The sequence below is a fragment of the Anser anser genome (genome assembly GCF_964211835.1).
Source record: "Anser anser genome assembly, chromosome: 3".
Lineage (NCBI taxonomy): Eukaryota > Metazoa > Chordata > Aves > Anseriformes > Anatidae > Anser > Anser anser.
Window position 1 is genome coordinate 48620328 of NC_139722.1, and position 23144 is coordinate 48643471.

Here is a 23144-nt window from a genome sequence, read left to right on the forward strand (position 1 = left end):
GGTGGAGCCGCTGCCCGCGGCGTAGGGGCGGGCCGGGCCGGGGCGGGCCGGGGCGAGGCGAGGCGGAGCGGAGCGGGCAGACGGCCGGCGCCGGGCTAGCGGCGCGGCGTGGGGCAGCAGCGCCGGGCCGGGCGGTGAGTGGCGGGGCTCGGCTCAACGAGGCCAGGCGCCCGCCTCGGAGCCGGGCGACGAAGGGGAGAGGCGGCCGGGGCAGAGCTGCGAGCGGGTGAAGCCTCCCGAGGCTCCGTGCCGGGGCGGGGAAGGGCGGCGGCAGCCGGGGGGGAGCCCTCCCTGCTAACACCGGGTGTGGAGGGCGCTGAGGGGCGGCTGGAAGGTGCTGGGGCAGCCCGGGCACGGGGCAGGAGGCACGGCCGGCCCCTGCTGCAAGGGTTCTCCAGATCCCTGCTTGGGGATGCGCGGCTCGAAAGGCGGTGCTGGTCGCGGCGGCGTTTAAAAAGTGCTAATGTATTAAAATGCAAATGCCCCTGTGTGCTCGGCTCGGCTGTTGCGTGTTTCCTGTTTACCGCGTTAATTAGAAGTTGTAAGGGGAAACTTCGCCGAGAGAAATGCAGGGCAGCGTTTGACCCAGTAATGCGCGTTGAGTGATGCAGTGACTTTTATTGTTTTCGGCTTTCTAACCCAAAACACAAACCAAATGCGTACAGGACTTCATTAAGGAAAAACGAAAAAAGTGTAACACGGCTTACACCTTTGAAACTCCTCTCTGTAAGCAGAAGCCTCAGATCTAACAGCCAACGTGGAGAGAAAAGTTAAGCTCCCCGCATTTTTTCTGACACGTAGAACTTTGACCAAGCGTTTTGTGTCCCAAATCCTGCAAACTCAGAGATGCTTTCCTCTGTTACTTTGCATGTTATTAATTAAATTGTGCGTTAGTTTGAGATCTGGGACATATAACGCTGGTGTTGTAAGGCAAGGTGAGCACACCTGTAAACAAGCACAGGCTAAAACCTACCGAATCTTGGGATTCTAACTGTCCTTGAGTTGTCTTGTTTGTTTTGAGAACTCATATTTTTCAGTAAGCAGTTAGGATTTTTTCTTGTTTGTTTTGCTTTCCCATTTATCATATCCTTTTAATTTCAAGGTGGTATTAACACAAACATACTTATTAGAGAAACGCGTTTGGCATTAACCAAATGTTTTGTTTGTTTGTTTTTATAGTCCACCTCACAATTTCCAGATTGTTCGAGAGAAGAGCACAAAAAGAAACCGGTTTTGGAAAGACTTGGAAATCTGTTTGGTACAGGGAAAAGGAAAAATGTCAAAAGTTCGTTAGATCACACATCACATTGGAAAGGGGAGAGGTTGGTTTTGCCTCACAAAGTGCAGCCAATATACTGTAGACATATAAAAGAAGGATCTGAAGCTCTTTCAGTACAGAAGCAAGTGAGAAACGGGAGTGGCGTCTCTGAGACACAGGAATATAATTTCGGTGGGGAAGTAGGATCTCCGTATCACGATACGATTTCAGAATGGAGTGGTAGAGGAGTCTCTTCTGACAGCGAGTGGTCGCCAGATTGGAGCAGCAGCAGTGAAACCATTAAAAACTCTTTCTTTGAGAGTAGCCTGAATGTGGAAGCGTTGGAACCAGAGAAGGAGTCTGTCACAGATATAAATAATTCCACAACTCCAGATTTTATAAAAAGCTTGAGGAATTTGTCTAGCGAAGATTTAGAAAAGAGTATCTTAAGCCACAAGCAGCTAGTGAACACGTGGGTGTCTGAGGAGCCTGGGCATGCAACGCCAAAGGATTTGCCATACAAGCTGGAAACTGTGGCAAGTGAACGCCCACATTCTGCTAGAGTGCTAACAGTTGATATCTATCTTAGAAAAACAGACGAACTCCTTAATGAACCTGTGACTGTTATATCAGAAGAAAGTTGTGGTGATTCAGACACAATGGATAAGAAATCTGCTAATAAAAGATCTGGAAAAAGAAGAAAATCTCAGTCATCTAGTGATATTCCAAATGGAGAGAGAAACCAGACCGAGAATACTGCAAGAGAAGATTCTGTTTTTGAGGATGATGTCCCTTCTGAGGTGTTTTCAGACAAGGTTATAAACTCGGAAAGAAAACTGAAGTCTCCTCAACAGACTCCTGAAAGGAATTCCTTTTCCCCAGGTAATAACCCGGACCTAAAAGTTGTATCTTCTCACAAAGGCACATCCAAAAACGAAACTGACAAAGGTAAACAGCAGATCTCAACCACGACCCCCACAAGAAGAAGATCATATAAAAAGAACCAGTTGGATGCTGTTCCCACTTCCCCTACTGGTTTGAAGAGTCAGATAAAAGATTATTCCTCAAAAAGGCAACCTTTAGCATCAACGGAGAGTACCCCAATGACAAAAAGAACTTCAGTGGAAAAGGGAACTACACCTGGGGCTTTTGGGGAAGACAGCTTGGAGTCTCCTAAAGCTTCTTTGGCCGATAAGACAGAAAACAATGCCTTGGCATCTGCTGAAGGCAGAAATGAAACCAAGACAGGAAAGCATGGTAATGATTCTGATGGAAGAGCTTTCTCGCGTACCGATGGGATTAAAAATGGAGACCTATGTATGTCAGCTGAGAGACAGACAAGTTCTGATTTAGACAGCTTGAAGCTGAAGAGTTTGGATGCTTCCAAAATAGTCACGACAAAAATTAGCCTGTAAGTAACATAAACTACAGTTTACCTTCTCACTGTAGCTGTAATTTTGCCTATATTTGTATTTAAGATTGCATAGGAGCACTGGCTATGTATTTGCTATCTAGGTTATTTTCAACTAATTAAAAACTGGGGTTTGTTTGTTTGTTTTGGATTGTATTTACAGTTACCACTTAACAAACACTGTAATATGCATGTGTTAGAAAAATAATTCTTTCATGTAGAGGCAGTTTATGTCAGTTTTGTTATATGGAATAATGTAATAAGCATAAAAGCTGTTCTGTCGTCATTGTTGCCCCTTTTGTTGCTCGGATTAGCTCAGCTCTCATTGACCTTAATGTGGTTTTGCTGTTTCCAGTCAACTGAGGATCCGGTTGAAGATTTTGTACATTAAAATCCCTGAATTAGGAATGTGTTCAGGTTATGCTTTGAAGCAGCAGCAGGTCTGCTCAGCTGTTATTTTAAGAAGAAACGTAGGATGCAATGTAGAACTTACTTGGTACTTCAAATGATACGGTAAATCCTACTCCAGAAATTTGAATACTTATGACAGCGACTAAATGGATGTGCAGGTTGAAGCACGTAAATTCTTACGCATGGGCATAACATCAGGTATTTGCAGAATTATGCATCTGTTAGTTTGCAGAACTTGGTTTTAAAGAGGTTGTCCTCTGTCAAGCAGATGTGATCTGCGCTTTCCTTAGTGTTACAGAAAGGCGGATGTGTTTGTTGCTTGTGCTGTTATCAGTAGTCTGATTCCAGCTATTGATTTCCTGGGTTCATTATAGTTTGGTTCTACGGTGAATCATCTTACTGCATTTGTTATTTCTGTTGTTTGACTTTCATGGGTACGTAATAGCAGGATTGCTGTCCTCTCTCTGCTGTATTGATTTGTAGGTCCTGTCAGAGTCCACCTGAGGGACACTGAGTGTTCAGAATCGTCTTCCTCTTGTGTTAGAGGGTCAGGAGAGTTCAATGTTAGAGCTTAAGAAGCACACAGGCTTCCAGTTGTGCTTCTCGCATCTGCGAAGTATAGAAACTTTAGGAAAAATAGGAACATGTTCTTTGCACAATTCATGAAACCCTACATCTATTTTGCTCTTTTTTAACTGAATCAAAACCACCTCATTCTAATGGTTTAATTGTGGTATTTTTGTGCATGGTGATGCTTTGCCATCTGGCAGCAGAGACCACAAATCTTAATCTCTGAAGTTGTGTATCTTTACAGCTTTGAAGGAAAGTAGCCCGCATATTTTTCTCTTTGTGTCACTGTCATTAGTGCTGATAAAGTTACCAGTGCTCGCATAGCTGGATTTTGTTTTTCTGGGTATCTGCGTGGCTTGCTGTACAGGGAATTATCTTCTGCTGTGCTCTTAAGGTACTAGACGAGTACCCCTTCTGACAGCTTTCATTCTGATGAACAAACAGCCTGTTGTGTTTCACCTGGTGTTGTGGGCTGTGTGGCGCTTGGTGCCCTGCTTCAGCTGCTGCTACAAGAACTTTAGCCCAGGGTGGGGACTGCCCTGGTGCTTCAAGGTTCCTGATGCGCCTGATAGATACTATTGCACAGTACCTGGCAGTTTCTTTAGCCAGAGGAATTGATACGGCCCAATTACCCGGTGTAATTTGTGGTCATTGCTGAGAACACGTGAACTAGAAACCTGGATGTGAACTAAACTGCTATAAAATGGGAAAGGAAAAGTGTAATGATGCCATTACTAGAAGGTTTGTTTGTGTTCTCACTGCTTTGAACTAGAGAACAGCTGCTCTTTCCATTTTTAAAGGTTAAAAATTACCCTGAGATCCTCCATACCTTTTCAGTTTGAAAAACACTGATTTACTCAGAGACTCATTTGACTCCCATAAAATGGAATAACCAAAGTAGTTTTCACTTAAAATAAAAATACATAATGTCTGTTACTGATGACATTGTGCCAATTCTGGGCATCAAGATACTTTAGGGACATTCTCAAAAGAAGTTGGTTTTGCCGGTTCTCTGCAAGCAGTGATAGCATTTTCTCTTTTCTCCTTTTATGTCTGTGTAAAGTGGGACTTGGAAGTCACAGGATGCTTTGCTTTTAGCTTTTGAAAGCAGAATTTACCTGGCCTGAGATTAAACTTAGGTTTGTGTTACCTGTTATTCAGCACATAAAACCTCAGGGAGTAGTTACTTTGATGTGCTTCACGAAATTCTTGGCTTTAGTTGTCATATTTGATTTTCAGACATGTTTTTTTAGTTGCCTTTGTGGCTATGCCCACTTGCTGAATTATTCTGCTCTGTTAACATGCCATTTTTCTTTGCTTGCCTCAATCTGATGTTCTGGCATCAGTTACATGCTTGACAAGGTCGTTTGGACAGAAAGCTTCAGATATGAGTCACCTTCCGTTTCTGACTGTGTTAGAAGAGGGTTAACTGCTTGCTTCCACAGGTAAACTGCAAGATATAGCCTAAGAGAAGGACATTGGTATTTCTCTTGTTCTTGCTTGTTCCTGGCTAGCAAACAGTTTGCAGATCAGCAATGGGTAGCAGTGATCAGCCACACCAGGAAGTGTGTAGAAGTGTTTGTACCATTACTTGAATCCATCTCTCGGTGTTTTCCCCCCGTACTAGATGGGTGACTTAAAGGCTACTCAGTCAGCTTGCCCTCCTTCTAAACAGGCTTGGAAGTTGAGAGATGCATCCTTCAGCTGTATTGTAAATCAGCGTTGTTCAGCGTGGGGAGAGGTGTAATGAAAGGCTTAGCCACACGAGGCCAGCCCTGCTGGATGGGGCTCCGAGGCTGAGCTTTCCACTGCTCTTCGGGCTCAGCTGTTTGTCTGCTGCTGTGCAGAAATACTGACGCGTAAAGTACAGGCTGCCGAAGCGGTTGTTAGTGTAAATTTGCAAAGCTCGAAAGTATACCTTTGAGGTGTCAGCTGCTCGTCTCCAGAAGTTGTAGGTGCGGCTGATAACTATCAGTGTTAACCGTTGCACTTGTTTGTGTCAAGGCGTACAAGGAAAGAAGGATTTCATTAGGAAGATGCGTGTTGTTGCGTTGAAACACGTGTATTGGTGCAAGTGACGGGCTGACAAAAGGATGGTGTGGGAATGAGGCTGTTCAGATCCCCAGGCTGTTAGTGACACCCCTTGAAGTACAGGCAGAAGGAAAGGAGAAGTACCACCGTTGTGTAGTGTGTTGTTCGGCGGGTGAAGGTGAAGCCTGGACTGGCAGGCTTAAGCGTAGTCTGGCAGGAGCACAGCCAGGAGGTCGAAGGAGAAGGGGTTTGGTGCTCGTGCGGCTGAATCTGGGCCATGTTGAGGAGCGCTGCCTTCTCTCCCCTTCCAAATCTGTTCCCCAGGCACAAGAGAGATGATGGCAAACTGGAACAATCCTGGTGGCGGGCTGCTGGGAAGGTGGTGGCACTGCGGTATACCATGTGAGGAGAAGCTGGAGCATTTCGGTTTGTTCAGTGGGGAGAAGGATATGGGTACCATACTCTGCTGTCATCTCTACCTATCTCCACAGGCATCAGGAAGGCAGAGCAGCTTCTTCTCTGGCATGCACTGAAGGGACAGTGGCCGTGGTTGCAAGTTGCAACAATGCTCTTTCAGTGGGATACCAGGCAAAAATAGTTCAGAGGGGCTGGCCTGCTGCAGTGCTCCTCTAGTGAGTTTGGGAAGTACCCGTCATGGGAGATACTCAGAACTTGGTCAGACAAAGCCATCGGTAGCCTTGAAGCTGCCCCTGCTTGGAGCGGGAAGCTGGACTAGATGACCTCTAGAGGTCCCTTTCTCGTACACGTTTTCAGAAAAGAAAAAAACGCCATATATTACTTTAACTTTTAAAAGTTTAGGGAAAAACAGTTGTATTGGAAATGAAACTTAGGGTCTAAATATCTCAAATTTTATCTTGTGTGATAGCTTCTTCCCCACCTTCCTCTTCTCAGAAGGAGGACTTCAGTTTTCCAAGTGATTTTTATTAGCTTCTGTTTGAGGTATGGCAGGTCAGTCACTTTGTAAGTTTGCTCTTTCCTGTTTTATTGGTCTCGTGTTCTTCATGGGAGCCTGCCAGCTGGAGCAGGCTGGTAGCTACAGTGAGCACTGTCAGGAAGTCTTCTAAAATACCTGGAGATTGTAACAGTTGCTTTCTGTGTAGTTTCTTAGGCAGCTCGTTTTGGGTTTGTCCTGGTGTGGTGGTAAGTTTGTTCCTTGTGCTTTTCCCAAGAAAAGAAGCTTGAGCAATGGTAGGGTTTATTTCTTGCTTGGGCTGCGTTTCTCAAAAAAGAGGAGAAAGGAGTATTTCTGGTACTATTTATTTTTTGTGTTAATTCACTCGTACCTCCCTACTTCATTAGGCTAAAGAGCCGTCTGGCAGCTCCATGAACAGTTTGTCCTGGAAAAAAGGAACAAAACGCATGAATACCAGAATCATTGATAGAGCTTATCAGGCCCCTGCAAGCTGATTTTTAATCACCTCCGACTGTTTTTAGTTTTGTTTCTGCATATCCTCTTGCTGCTGAATGCCTCCAGTTTCCTTTTTGGAGAGCAGCTCTGACTTTGAGGTGACAGTGGGCTGCTTGGCACTCCTTGTATCGGGCTGATAAATTTTGAAGACATGTCCTGCTTTTTCACAGCTGCTCATATTGTTCCTGCAGCAGCAGGTGACGCAGACAAATGCAATGCTTTTTCCTGGATCTAGGTATTCAGATGAAGGAGGTTTAAAACGGTCACCCGTGCATCAGCAGCCTTCTGCCATAGCATGCAAGTACTTTGCGCTGTGCCCTCATTTTCCAGCCACTCTGGTGGAGAAGTCTCTACAAGTGTTTCCCAATTCAATTCTTGTAAATTCAGCAGGGTTAGTTTACACAATTTAAATTGTTAGCTGACTTTACCTGAAGGAAATGGGAGAGTCCTCACATGTGGTGTTGGCTTAGCCAAATAGTGCTGAGCACCTGCAGTGGATCGGGGACTATGATCTTTTCCGCCAGCAATAATGAATCCGGAAGAGGTCTTTCACTTGATTTAAGGTTGCTTCTGCAGGACAAGGACTGCAAAGAATCTGAGCAGATGTCTTCAAAACTTGTTGGAGAGGTATATTCAAATGTTAACCAACTCATTATCACCTTAATGAATTGGGATTTGTTTCCTAAGCTCTGTAGGGAATTGCATGTGTATAATTTATTCTGCCTATTCACTATTAAATTTTAATGTCTGTCAGTCATAAGTAGTTCTCTGCCTCATTTGCAGATGCTGTAGGCTGCTGTGTTTCTGTTTTACAGAGCATTAAAGTATTAGGCGCATGTTTGAAATGTATGCTTATTTAGCGTCTAATTTATTTTTGCTGTTGTTCACGTAGCTGCTCCTTTTTAAATTCCTTTTGAGATACCGAAATTTAAACTGAATGTGACTATGGAAAAAATCATTATAATGCTGCATTTTATTGTTTTGAAAACTGTTAAAAGTCTTTTCAAGATTACTGAAACATATAACTATATCACTTTGCTTCCTGTAGTCCAGCCAAGCCGAAGAACGTAGAACTGAATTTTAAAGCGCCTACAAATCAAGACAGTTTAGAAAGTGAGCAGGATACTCTTGAAAAACCAGTTAATAAAACTAATAGCAGCATTGCCAACAAAATCTCCTTGTTTGAAAATAAATGCGCTAACCAGAGCCAGAGGCCTCCTGACATCTCTGCTTCAAAAAATAGTACCGTACCAAGCACATTTGTTGGCAGAGCAAAGCTGAAATTTGGAAAACAACCTAAGGAAAGTGAATTGCCTGATAAAACGTTAAATAAGCAAAACAGTCGCCAGAAGATATTTGAGAATGGCACATCAGAGAAAGAAAGCACTGTGGAATTAAAAGGCAAAAATGAAGAAGTCTCTGCATCTCATGAGGATGTTGGGAAGGCAACAGAACTTAAAGTCAAGGCTGCAATATCCCTTTTTAACCAAAGTAGCAAAATTGATGCTAGCGGTGTCTCTCTGAAGCATCTTGATCCAGAATTAACCACAGCTAAAAAAGAAAGTTCACCTTTTAAACTGTCTTTGCTCTCACCTGTTAAAAGTGAAAGCGCTCAAGACAATTCCTCTCAGAGAAATAACACAAGCTCAGAATTCCCCAGAAATGAAGAAAAGGTGCTGTCAGACACAGAGGTTTTATCACCTACCAGTGATGATAAATGTCCTCTACAATCTCCTCAGGTTTCTAAATCAGAACCTCAGAAGATGGAAAATGGAGATAAAAAGGCAAAGCCCGGAGATTTGAGCTTTGAGGCACTGCAGCAAGATGACAGCAATCTAGGTAATATATTGGTGTCAGAGCACAACAACGATGCACAAATGAGTCCAGGCAAAACTTACAATGGTTCTGCTGAAGATGATAGTATTTTTGATTCCCCAACTGACATGAAGAAGTTCGCTGAAACAATAAAAAATTTAGACAGCTCAGTTTGTTTACCACAGAAGAAGAAAAGGTCGAAGCTTCCCAAGTCCCCAGCACCCCACTTTGCAATGCCTCCAATTCATGAAGACAACTTAGAGAAAGTATTTGATCCTAGTGTGTTTACCTTTGGGTTGGGACTGAGAAGGGAAAAAACACAGGATCTGTTACCAACCCAACAGATTAAAATGCAAAGTTTGGAAACGATAGCCAGAGTGAGGCCCAAGCGTGCATCGACAGAGCAGAGTATAATATTTAAAGCCCTGCAGTCATGTAATAGGGATGAACCTGCCTTTACTCAGGAAATAAATGGAAAAGAGATCAATGATGGTACAGATGGTGAAGTTAAGAGATCCCGTCTTGAAAAAAGCTCACTCTTCTCAAGCTTGCTGTCATCTACATCTAAAGAAAAGTTCCTTAATCCTTCCGTGACTTCAGTAAATAACACAACAGCTTTTACAGCTGAGTCCTCAGGGGTGCCTTCTTTACAACAGGATGTTCCTGGGCCCTTCAGCATGCCTCAAAAATCGGAGGTAATAAAGATCATTCATGAAATGCACCCGTGTAAGATTCTGTTTAGCCACTGGATAGCTGTTAATTTTGATTTTGCAATTCAGTGTCTTTCAGATATGAAGTTTCCAAGTTATGTGGAGAAGTACATGCAACCAGATAGCACAAAAAAAGAACTAAGCTTACCAATGCCTAACTATGGGAACCCTGAGAAAAGTTTTTCCAGCTGGTTAGGGACAAGCAGATATGAATCAAATGTCCCCACTGGTTTATTAGATGTGGATGTAAGTATCGTGTCATTTAAAGTCTGTCTGTAAAGTTACCACCTTTTATATTTTCTGTAGACAATGTCTGTAGGTCGTTTTTGTTTTGTTTCCCTTTTTAGTGGGATAGGCATAGATTATAGCTAGACAGAATGAGCACGGGTATAGTAGCAGTTTTATTTGATGTTTGCTACACATGAGAACGAGGTGCATGTGATAGTATCTGTTAACACAATTATGTTTCTTTGTGGTGCCCTTATTCTGAGACTCTTCACAAGTATAAATTGTCTATTTTTTATCGTAAATTGCTAGAATGCTTTCTGCAAACTTCAGAAAACGTCTATCTACTTCTTCTTTTGGCACTAATTCCTCTGTTCCTCCAGTAAGACGTTCAGTCATTGCACCGTTAAATGAGTAATAGAGCAAACTTTCTCAGTCTATCCTTTCTGCTCCCAGTATTCCCGTACACTTGGTAGAAGATATATATTCTACAGGAGTAATTTAAGAATTGAATAGTAGTGCTTGTTGAAAGTGCTGCTACAATGGAGGGATGCCCCTTGGTCTGACTCTGAGCATCAGTTCATCATGAGTAGAGGCAGACCTGCATTCTCCCTCAGAGGCAACTTTACCCTAACGTGGGATAACTGGTTTCTATCTTCAGAATTATGAATCAACATGCTATAGTATTCACTGGTTTTGCGGATGTTGGTCATTGCTGTTGCCTAAGAGGAAAAGTATGATGAGGAGATTGAGGAACCATGGGAAGAAATATGTTCTCCAAAGTTTAATAGTGATATTAATGTGATTTGTGGAATTGAAGTAGCATATTATAAGCTTGAGAAATACTTTCCTAAAGCAAATGAATATCTGTTGTTACAGTTCTACTAAAATGCATGGGGAAGTAGAAATAAATTCTTCCTTCTTTGCCTTGCAGATAGAAATCAGCCATACTTCCTTACAGTTTTGAGGATGTAGTTTTTCTGTCACGAGAAGTTTTTAGTTAATGTGGGGATTTAAGTTAGGGGGGTTACTTGCAGTGGCTTATGTGGCCAGTTAAAAAGGGGTTCCTACTCTGGATGGTGCTGCTAGGATTTCAAAACCTGAATTTGAAACTAAATGACTAATACTGATATTTTGTCACTTAAATTGTTGTCCCAGAGTGAGCTGCAATATTTCATTAGAATATGGAGGCCTGATGTGGCAAGGGTGTGTATCCACACATAGGACTGCTCTTGGGAAAAACCCATTAGGCTCTGTAGGGTTTCAGGACTTCTGCAGCACAGTTGCTGACTCTGAAGTGTCTTGCTCAACTTACACAGGAGTCGAAAATGTTTGGATGATGTGTGCCTACTGCACATCTTCCACTGACTAAGATGATGGTGATGAAGAGGCTAAAGGGTAGTGTGAAGGAAAAAAGTAAGGGCAGCCTAAAACAATGACTCTGGCGTTCCTTAAAACACAGAGCGAGTTCTAACTGGAATTGAAGCACAGGCTGAAAAACCAGTCGTGCTTCAACTTGTCTTGATGATGCCTACAAAAATCTGATGGCGGTTAGGAGCTCTGTCCTGGGACCGCTGCCTTGCCCTGCATGGTGGCTGAAATGTTCTTGTTAATTCCCTGCACGTGTTGCTGGTTATCTTAGGCTGTAAGCTCTTTGGGGGGCAGGACCTCTCTCTTCATTTGTATGAATATTGTCTAGCAGAGCAGGACCCTGTCCAAGAGTGAGCATTCCAGTCTTTGCTAGAAAACTGGACACATAATTGGAACCCTTTATTTATTTGTTTTGAGATCACATGATACAACCACAACTTTTTCCTTATATTCTGTATCGTATAGTTCACCACCGATGAACAACTATTGTTTTAGATTTTGTATACCTGAATGCGTTTTATTTGTTCTCAGCATTTTTAGTCTATCACATTGCATAGAGCCTCATACTTCTTGAAGAATACTTACCTTGCAACTCTTGTCTGAAGCTTCCGGAATATATAGAAAACTGATATAAAGGATTTTAAAACATTTCAAATCTGAGATTACTTGTCTCCAGTGAGATGATAATTCAGAGTTTATTTAAAAAAATTAAGAAGTGTGTAATTCATAGTAATATATAGCTCTTCAGAAGGAAGGAATTGAAGCAGGAAGTAGGTGTAGGTGAAGTGTTATCAAGTTTTTACTGTTCAGAATAATTTTTATTTTGTTGCACTAAGTTATTTTAATAGCTGAGCATCTTTATTGAATAGGTTTATGGTTTGTTTTGTATTTGTGACTTTTCTCTCCTTGCTGTCTGTTAGGCACTTTCAAGAAATGGACAAACTAAAATCAATCCCAGACCTGGAAAGGTAAGATCAATTTTATGATCTTCACTGTTCCTCTCTTTATTTAAAAGCATACCAAGATAGAATTATGTTATTGGTTTTGTTTTGTTTCAAACACAGTTGGTGATATACTGTGAATCAGACTATCAAGAGAATGGTATTGAAGTTTTCCATGACGTTGTGGATTGCAGTTCTTGGGTTCTGTCACCAACAATTTTAGTTAAAGTCGTCAGAGGATGGTAAGAGATAAATTTTAATTCTTTATCATTGATCTGTCCAGAAATCATTTGGAACAGTTCAAGTAGTAATTAATAATAGGCCTACTTTGCAGACGGCAACGTAACGTAGACACATTTGAAAAGTAAATGTGGTATTTACTTTTCCTCCTGCAATAAGAAGTTCTGTGGTAGCTAACTGTGCTGATAATTGGATCTAGTGTTACCATCTGGAGGAGTGCAACATTTTACCCTGGTGGAATGAAAAGACAGATCCTGTTCAGCTTTGCTGCCCTTTGACTCCTCTCTCCTTTAGGGGTTCCTGGGTAGTATTTGAATTGGTGTAAAAGGCTAGCAAAGGATTTTAAAGGTTTTGATATGGGATTGGGCTGTGTTAATCTGGATGCAGAAGATGAATTCCTTGTGCAAAGGTACGAAATGATGCTGTAAAGATAACAGACTATTTCTCTGGTGAGTCCAGAGGGATTTTTTTCTAAAAGCTAGTTTGTATGAGAGTAATTCAAAACAAGTTCATCTCCTACTTTCTCTGCAGCATTAAAGAACAGTCATTACTGGCGTGGATGATAGCATGGCAAGTTAAGTTGTGACCAGGCTATAATACAGTCAAACAGCAGGTTCTCAAAAGGAATGATCCAATAGAAAGCTGGAGAAACAAGGGCCAGCTGCAGTAGGAGATACTTACTAGGAAGCGTGCTGATTTCTGAACGAAAGTCTTTTGGTCTGTGTGAACCAGGACTCTCTTCTTGCCCAGCATGGTTTTCAGTTTCACTAAGGAGCTGTTTTTATTTCTTTTTTCCTCACCTGCAACTGAGAGCTCTAGGGGAGTGTTTTATATTTGCAGATGGATATAGTGTTTTTTTTTTAAATCTAATTAGCTATTGAAACCTGCAGCTAAAAATGAAGTTGTACTTGTCTTCTGAACAGTCTTATCATCCTTCTGCACATCTATACCAGCCTGTGTAGAACTCCAGGCTGCTGTTCACAGGATTCAAGTATCTTGTCTGTTTATACATGACACAGCAGTCTGCAGTGTCAACATTTTCTGACCTACAAATTGGTTCTGATTAATATCTCATGCAAAAGTCTAGTATACATAGACAGCACTCCTGCTGCCCCAGATCATCAGTTTAAAGAGGGTGGAGGAGGAGTTTTTGATGAAATTACAAAGTCAGCAGTAGGCATCTTTGTTTTTATCATTGCTTTTAAAAATATCACAGAGACCAGAAGTGACTTGCATCAGCAGTGTTGGGTCATTTAGCTGTATTGGGGTGGCATGGAGGGTCTAGAAATAATACTGCTTGTGAAAAAAAAAAGTTCTTAAATGGGAGCATGATTTTGGAAATCGCACTTGGTAAAATGACATGAGATTTTTTTTTTTTTTTATTTTAAGCTGGATACTCTATGAGAAACCAAATTTTGAAGGCCCCTCTGTTCCTCTGGAAGAAGGAGAGCTGGAACTCTCAGATGTCTGGGGTGCGAGTACTTCTGAAGAGCAAAATGAATGCAAATCTCTAAAGCCTGTGGTGATTGGTTCAATAAGACATGTTGTTAAGGCAAGTAATGTAATTAAAGAAAATCTTATATAAAGAGAGAAGTTTTTTTTGGTGAAGTTTTATACTGATATAAAAATTCAGTCTTCGAGGTTGAATTTCTTGTGTAATCACAAAATAAATGAGGGTGGATGGGGGTGGTGGTTGTTGTTGTTTTGTTTGTTTAGTAATAGAGATTCTGGTAAAACTAACTAGAAGGACACATCGGGAAGAAAGCAGTGTTGTTCATTAGAACAGTCTCCAAAATGCTACAGAAACTTAATATACAGTATATGCTTTTTAGCTTGGTAGGAAAAGGTTTTTAGAAAACTATCAGTAATTCCACAGACTTCTAATTTCAGAAGCATGTGTGAGGGATTTTTGCTCATGTTTTTCTTAGTGTATTTACCAAACTTACACCCAACACAAAACTTTAGTGTTAAACACCCACAAAGCTTTTTTGATATCAAAAAATACACGTATATGCACAAACTAACCAGGGAGTTTCACACATGGTGGAGCAGCCTTCCTACATGCACTTTTAACCTACCAGTAAGTATGTTTGCAGGTCGCCAAAGTAAGCATGAGCTATAAAGGTATTTGACTAGGAAAGAAAAAAGGAGGAATATGCATTGCTTGTAATTACAATTCTTGTTTAAATTATTTTCAAGAATGCCTTGCTTGGTGTTATGTTAGGTTTCAATTTGCTAGAGGAGGTACTAAGTGGTGAAAGAAGGTACATTCCTGCCTAGATGGCAGAAGGTAAACAATGTACATGTTGGTTAAAAGGTTGACTGACTGCTGTCATTGTCCAAACAGAGACAGGCAACTGGCCTAGTTTTCCTTTTATGACACGTATCTGATAATAGCTGTAATTGACAAGAGGGGAAACGATTTAAAACAAACAGGAGTTACAAAACTGATTTAGTTATCCACATTAATTACAGAAATCACAGCACAGATGAAGTGATTATTGCGATCTTCTTCATTTTGTCAGGATTACAGGGTCAGCCGAATTGATTTGTACACAGAACCTGAAGGGCTAGGAATTGTGACTTCCTTTTTTGACGACACCGAAGAAACAGGGGTGTTTGGCACCACGCAGAAGACTTGTTCTATCAAAGTACACTGGGGCATGTAAGTGCATAGTTCTGTGTGAACGTGTACTGCTATGAAAGGAATTGGTTTTAAACCACAGGTTACACCTATCAGATGTTCAAGCAGGCTATATTTATTCCAGTCATATATTTTGGTAGTTTTTGTTGACAGTAACGTTAGTACATCATTGTAATGCTTCGCTCTTGGAGAGGCTGACCTCTGAAAATGTTTTGTGTTAGAGACAGTTTTTCCTTTATTTGCATGGAGTAAAAAAAAATAGTTGTAGTAAAGGAATTAGTTTTTCTCTGCTGCTCTTTCTCATTCAGGCAAACTTATAAGAAATGAGAGGAGGGAGATGAAATGAAATGATAAAATCATCTTTTCTACTTGCTTCCATCTCTAAACTTGAACTCGTACTAAAAGAATTTAAGCTGTTATGTTATAAGGTATAGTGTCAAGTGTGGACTCAAGAAAGCATCCTTTTATTTCACGGTGCATTTTAATTAGTGTTTTTATAGTGATGATTAAGAATGCATGTTATATCACCTGAAAACATCTAGCCATGTAAATCAGGAGTGTAATGTGTACCATGAACTAAGCAAGCTTTTATGTTAAAAAGAGACCTCTAAAAACAATCCAGCTACAGCAGAAATGGCAATTTTGATAACTTAGTAAGTAAACCTGTAAATCAGTACTGAAAATATCCATCAAAGTGGCATGGGCAAACCTATGCAGGAAAGGTAGATTTCTTTCAGAAAAAGTGAGAGAGTGGAGCCACTTTCAGTAATCTTAGGTCCTGCAGAGCATTTTACTAGTTGTGTTACGTTGGTAATGTAATGTAATTTATAATTTATAATGTAATTTATATATTTTGTATGTGTGTGTATATATATATATATAAATAATATATATATATACATAATGCATTTATAATGTAATTTACTAGGTGTAAACATTGGTTGCTACTTGTCGGCTGTGTCATGTTTGGGCTCTGGTAGCATTTGCCTTTCTGCAGATGTTTTATTTAACTATTGAAAATTGTCTAACTAAAGACAAATATTACAAATTGCTGCAGAGATGTATTTAAATACGCACCATGATGGATGAGGCATTTTAGTTATCAGATAAAATATATTTATCTAATTAATTTTTTACATCTTGATTTAAGAGAAAAAAAAGAAGCACTCAGGTATGTAGGGAAACTTTAAGATGATCATATAATTGGTTCTCTGGCAGAAGTTTGTGTTGAACTGCAAGCAAATTACGATCTGATTTTATTGCTCTTGGCATATATGTTATTTGGAGGTTGGTTATCAACTGATTTCATCTACCTCTCAGCCTTTCATCTATCTCTCAAGTTTATTTCTGATTTTTATATCAGTGTGAGAGTATTTTTTGCACTGAATCTGTGTAAACTCTTAAAGTCTTAATTTCTCTCTGTTGCATTTGGCTGTCTTGAGGGAAAGAAGACTAGTATTTCAATCAGGAAACGAAATAGTTGGAAAATGATCTCTCAGGTACTAGCCCATTAGTCCAGTGTAGCAAAATGTCATTTCTGCCAATTGCTTGCATGAGAAATTCAGTAAATTGCAAAACACAGAAAAGCAGCAGCAAGCTTTCTTTCCTTTACTTTACAAGCATGACATAGTTCACTGCACTGGCAGTTGAGGCAGGCTTTGATTCTGAGTCATTTTGCCATGTGGGTGTGGTTGTATCTTAAGGTTTCCCAGTGTGCGTGCTTAATTATTGTTTATTAAAAGCTGCCAACAAAAATGAGGCAATGTGCCATTATCTTCTGATTGTACTCTCTCCTTGGTCTCCCATGTGTTTAAATTCTTGCAGTGAAGCTGAGGGCTTACTGAGCAGGGGGCAACTGTGAAGCACATAATGCATCTAGTATTTGGCTATAGATACAAATAAAATTAAAGTTCTTTGTTGCTTGGAACCATATGTCTGCAATGAAACTATGCTAACTGATGCCAGTTAACATCAGCTTAGAACATGCCTTAAGTGATTACTGGTTAAAAAACCTGTGAAAAACTTCTGTTGCTGTCCCATTCAGTAATTTGGAAATTTCTTTCAAAGCAGACTTAAAAGTGGGTACAAACCATAAGGAAGCAGATTTCTAAGAAGTCGGTGTTTTGTTTTGTGTTTTTTTTTTTTACATATTAATTAGTAACAAAAGTTTAGAGTTATGTATCGAGCAGATTTTGCAATAAATCCAAGTCTAGGGTAGCAGAGATCTTTCAACTTCTAGAAAATTTATTCCGAGTATTTTAAAGCTATTGTAAAAATAATACACAGTAACTTTTAAATTTTGAAACTTCAGTCTAAAACTGATGTTGCTCCTAGATAAGACAGAGTCAAATTCTTAACTGCCTGTTCATTGTATTTTTTTTTTTTTAGCCTGTTCAAACGAAACATGCATTGTCAGTGGTTCCTGCACAGACACAAACAGAAGTTTGCCAGTAGATCAGCTTGTAGTTGGGAATTTTGGTGGTAAAGACTAAGAAACAAAGTTTTTTTTAGGGGTACAATGATATTTTTTCTGAAGTAAACAGTTCATCTTGTTCTTTACTGTTCAGAAATGTTTTTATTTTATTTTAATTTTTCCTTTCCACTCCTCCCCTACTTTAGATGGCTAATTTATGAAGAACCTGGTTTCCAGGGAGTCCCTTTAATGCTGGAGCCTGGTGAATATGCTAATTTGGCTTTCTGGGAGAAGAAAGAAGCCTATATTAGGTCCATGAGGCCCTTGAAAATGGTAAAATGTTGTTATTACTTGCAAGCTACATCACCTTTTGTGTGTTAGAAATATTGTGTTAAGATGACTAAATTTCTCAAGACTCACAGAAATGTAAGTCTTTAAAAAACAAACACTTCAGCCTATTAAAATTCTTGAACTTTTAACATCTGATTGCATCTATTTCTGCTTTTAATCTTCTTGTTCTCCATTTGTGGCCTACAAAAAAGATTTCATCCTAATTCCAGCTTCTTGTGAAGAGTTGATGACAACTTGGTATAGGTGACTACTTATTTTTCTCTCTTTTTTTCTTCCCTTGCCAACAGGGTGGTCGCAAAGTTGAAAGTGCTGGAGAGCCAAAGGTAAAAATCAGTATTCATTTGATTGTTGAAAAGGTATATTATCCACATACACATGAACTACATGTGGGTGGATAAATCTGTCTTGATTGTGTACTGACTACTGAGGTCTTAGCGGCTGGTCATGCTGCATGTGACCACACCATGAAACTGTAATTTCTGTCAAATTTTTGCATCTATCACATGTACATGACAGTATTAACAGCTGTCTGGATAATGCTGACAAGTAGTGAACATTTAATCCCCGATGTTGCGTGTCTAAGGGAAGATGTCTTAAAAAGAGACCCCATTACTTAGTTTCATCATCTTGCCTTCTTCCTCTAGGCACCCATACTAAAAGAAACTGACTGTTGTCAGAATTTATCATGCTCTGCAGCTTTTCTTTTACTTCCTTTCTGTGACAGGTAGTCATTTATGAGAAGCCTTTCTTTGAAGGAAGACATGTGGAAGTAGAATCAGAGATCTTTATGCTCAATGACAAGGAATCAGAAGAAAAGACAAGTCTTCCGCTTACATCAGTGGGATCCATGAAAGTACTGGGAGGAATGTAAGTGTGGGAAACCACCAGCAATATTTCTCCTTCAGCTGAAGTGGTAACTCCGTAGATTGGATTTTGCAGTGGATAAATTCAGTACCTGTTTACTTTTTTGTCTTCCTATTATTTTTTTAGGGAGGGGTCTGGGTTAAATTTGCAAATATTCACAACAGTGGCTGCATACTGGACTATACTTTGTCACCCTGATTTCACGGTTGTGAGAGAAGGGGTAGAAAGGCTGCCAAGCTGACAGAGCAGCCTAAGTCAGCTAACTTCCCTCACTCCTGTTGTAGTGCCGTTTCCATGATTAACTGTTTTAAACCTCAGGTGTGGATTAGTTACAGAATTTCATTTGGCTTTGGTTGGCAAAGGATATAAGGTTTCTCAAATTAACTTGAAGTTCTTTATCATAACAAGCCAGGAAAGGTGTGGTGTGGTTTTTTTTTTTTGTGCTTTGTCTCTCTACCAGAGTGGTCAACATAATGTCACTCTTCACTTTTTTGTTTTACCTCTGGGAAGTCTAGCAAGTGTTTTTATTGGACTTTTTTTCCTGTTTGAAAGGATTATGTAATTATATTAATGTCAATGGAAAAAGTATTTAGGAGACTCCTATATATGTAAAGGAAGAGAGGAAAAGAAAAGAACAAATTTCACAGATCTTTCTGTTCCCTGAAAAGACATAGTGGCAATTGTCCATTTTCACACACAGACTCTGTTGTTGTTGTTGTTTAGCTGGGTTGCTTATGAGAAGCCTGGGTTTGAAGGCCATCAGTATTTGCTGGAAGAAGGAGCGTATCGGGATTGGACGGACTGGGGTGGCTACGATGAAGAGTTGCAGTCACTGCGACCCGTTGTTGGCGTAAGTTCCAAGAACATGTAGTAGAGATCTCCTGAGTGCATTGAAACTGCATTTTCCTTATGGTGCTTCTCTCTTTTTTTTTTTAACAGGACTTCACAAGCTCCCATATGATAATGTACAGTGAAAAAGACTTTGGATCAAAGGGTTCCAATATTAATGTGTTAGGAATTATTTCCAATTTGAAAGACACTGGATATGGGCTGAGAACGCAATCTATAAATGTGCTAAGTGGCGTGTAAGTGATATTTTTAACTGTTGTTTAATTTTAAATATTCTTGTATACTTTTTAGAATTTCTGTGTTTGAAGATGTTTTTCTGTACTCAGACATCTAATGTCTCTGGAAACTTTAGATTAAATTTTCTGCCCTTGACTGCAGCATGTTGGCTACAACATGGAAATGTTGGCTTGCTGACTTGCAAAGTATAGATAGTATATGAGATAAGATCTCATCAGAGAGGTAAAAATAGTTTGTTCTTGTGGCTGTGTTTCTAAAAGCATTTCCATAACAGCAAAATTGTTATGGAACTAATTCTAGGCTTGGCGTGTTTGACCTGAGGCAAATTCCTTGCTTTTTCTCAGAGTTGTTTGTAAAATGGAGTTCTTCTGAAAAGTAACATTGCTTTTGCAGTGAATCCCATAGGTTAATAGTTTTTTACTACAACCTTTTATTTTTATATATATATATATATATATATACACACACATATATTTTTTTACATTGAGGTTCCTAAATCTTTTTATTAAGACTACTCCTATTCCTGGTGCCTCTTGCGTTGTCACATGCAATTGATAAGTTGGTAAATCTTAATGTTTGATTTGTTGGGCACATCAATTGCAGGTTAAGTTCCACAGCCTTATAGACTGCATCAAAGTATTTTGGAAATATAAACAAATATTAGCAATCAAGTCTCCCAATACACAAACTCTTAAAGAGTATGCGATATACAGTCTCTTTCCTTGTCTGGACTGCAGGTGACTTGCTGAAAGATCTGCCTTACCCAGCCACACCCTAAATCTTTCCATGTGTTATCTGTGTGATATCTCTGCAAATTTTGCCTGGGTAGAGACTGCAGAATCAAGCTCGGTGCATTCCAAAGGAATGCATTTGATTTGTGTACAATATGGTGTGACAGCAGTTTTTTCTGCACGGTGACCTTTGAAGCCACTGTGCCCTTTTGTCTTCTGTAATATGCAAGGGAGATTCATGGGAAAGAGTCACCTCCGAAGGTTGGGAAACAAATTGTGGGTCACCTATCACACCCTTAGTGTAGTTGTTCTAGTAAATGTGACTGTTGCAGCTGAGATAGGAATCGTACTTTAGTATGAGTATTCTAGTAATTAAGTGTGACTCCCATACTTTGATGGTAAAAGTGGCTAGAAGTTATTACAAACAAAATCTTTGTCCCACAGACTCTGCAATTGCTCCCGTAATCTCACCTTCTAGTCTCTTAAAGGTATAATTTGTAGCATTAAACATATTTTTTATTTAGGTGTATTGTTCATAACCGGTGACCGCCACTCAGCTTTTACAGTCTTGTGCGACCCTTTTGTTTCCAAAGAGGTTGTGAGCGTTTTAGAGTTTTGTGGTGGTGGTCTTAGTAAATGCTAGTGTGTCAGGTAGTTAAGTGAATCATGTTAAGTCATGCTTGGTAATAAAATATTTTATTTTAAGTGATAAGTAACTGTTCAGGTAGAAGAATTTTATATCTTCCCTTCCTATCAGTCATACAGTGATGAATAATCCATTGAGCAATTCCCAGAGCTATTTAGACTAGAACATATATGATGTCATAGCGAACTGTTACAGGTTCAATAAAAGGTTGTCCTAAGCAGCCTTCCTGGTATCATATTGAAAATACTTCATAAAAAAAAAAAAAGTTAAACTGCAAGAAGCACTGAACCTTCCATAACACTTTTTTTAACTACAGGTATCTGTAGTAAGCAGTTACAGCAGTAACAGATAACCCATGATCTGTATTTCCCACATAATTAATTTGATTGCTCTGTATTTTAAAGGGTATATCAAAGAAAAGAAAAGCTTACAGTGCAGAACACAGATATTACTGAACAAGTTCTGAGGTAAACTGCATCTCTAAACTGTATGCTGAAGACAGCCTAGCTCTGCATTTGGGGAATGAATATTCCATTTTGGGGTAATGGAAACCTAGCTGCGTTACAATTTTCAGCTATAGTTTATGAGGAATGTTTCCAAGCAATATTTTAATGCCTTTGCTTAATCTATTGTGAAGACACATTGAAAAATGTATCCAGAGATGGTGAGTGACTCCTTTTAAATCGATAAATGATTTGCTCTTGAGCATTCTTCAGAAACTGGACGAGCACAAAACCCAGGGTATTTTATTCTTCTACCATTTGGGGCGGGAGAATGGAATTCAGACTGCTTGAAAATAGGAGAGGCCTTTCTTAAGTAGGATTTGATCTTTACTCCAAGGTTGGCAAACTGTTGGTGGAAAATGAAAGTATTTAGTAGCAACAGGTAACACCCTTTACAAGTTTAAGCAAGTACAAAAAGCAACTGTGTTGTACAATTTTGACTTTTCTCTTTGCTTAATAATTCTTCAAGCTTATAGCTTATATTTAATAGTGATCAAAATCACAGGAATTGCGTGCTTTGAAATGTGCCTTTTCTTTATCTGTAAACACAGAAAGCTTTTGCCAAAAATACTGAAAAAGCCCCTGTCTTTTAATGTTTTTTTTAACTTAGTGGAAGAACTTTTCAGATATGTGTTTGTTTTGCTGTGGTCCTGTAATTCTTACTGGTTTCCTTCCAATTTTCAAGTAATTAGTCCATAGTGCAGATTTGTCTGCTTCTAGTGCATATATGTGTAGTGATATTGAGGAAATCATTAGGTGATGAGTTAGTTCTTATTCAGGAGCCAGAATGTAATGTATTGAATCTAGATACACACGGGGGGGTAATGTGAGGGAAGCTAAAGAGACGCTATGTACAAGAACAAATCTCCACTGAGAAGCTTGAAAAGGTTGAGAGCCCTTAGGTACCCTGCAGGAGAACACCTCAAACAAAGCTTCCTCTTCCCTCCACATCTGAACTGAGCTGAGCTAACACTGAAGAGAACCTTTCAAGGAGTCACAAAATTGAAGTTCACAGGTCCGTGGGTACTAGAAATCACAAGCAAAAAGGGGTACGGTAAATAACCTGTTTCTTTCCTACGAACGGAATTTTATTACCTCTTCCTCCCTGTTAGTCATGCTAAAAATCTGCAAGTGCCAGTTTTCTCCCTGGCCCCACATGATCTATGATTACCGTAGGCTGATTTAAATCTGTTGTCTCCATGTTGTATTTAAGGTTTAAATATTATGGATTCTATTTCTGACCTAAAGGAGTGCTTCTGTGCTTGAAAGCTTAACTTTTTACAGCTATGCCATTTGGTTTAATGAAGGTGTTGCCATTTCTTCTGTAGCGGGGGGGGAGAGATAGGTCCTTCCAGCAGGTAGTCTGTCCTATTGTAAGACGAGTCTGAGCAACAGAAAAAGTGGGATTAGTCCTCTCAGCTGTTAGGAAGAGCATATGTGCTAAGAAACAGCCAATGTTTTAAAAGACAGAGTTAGGTAAGACAAATCCTGAGC

At 39.8% G+C, this 23144-nt stretch overlaps 1 protein-coding gene across 3 annotated transcripts in view; it reads left to right on the top strand.

The window, feature by feature from the left end:
* The window catches only part of CRYBG1 (crystallin beta-gamma domain containing 1), a 96432-nt gene that overhangs the window by 53233 nt on the left and 20055 nt on the right, over positions 1-23144 (top strand). For 2 of the 3 annotated variants that reach the window (XM_083830163.1, XM_083830164.1), the window contains 12 exons: positions 1180-2669; positions 8159-9620; positions 9705-9881; positions 12152-12199; positions 12296-12414; positions 13802-13964; positions 14938-15077; positions 17676-17802; positions 18108-18143; positions 18545-18687; positions 19408-19534; positions 19624-19769. In XM_083830163.1, the coding sequence (XP_083686289.1) occupies positions 1180-2669; positions 8159-9620; positions 9705-9881; positions 12152-12199; positions 12296-12414; positions 13802-13964; positions 14938-15077; positions 17676-17802; positions 18108-18143; positions 18545-18687; positions 19408-19534; positions 19624-19769 (4178 nt within the window). Of the gene's footprint in view, positions 135-1179; positions 2670-8158; positions 9621-9704; positions 9882-12151; positions 12200-12295; positions 12415-13801; positions 13965-14937; positions 15078-17675; positions 17803-18107; positions 18144-18544; positions 18688-19407; positions 19535-19623; positions 19770-23144 lie in introns of all 3 variants that reach the window. The other variant, XM_083830165.1, reaches the window with a different exon arrangement.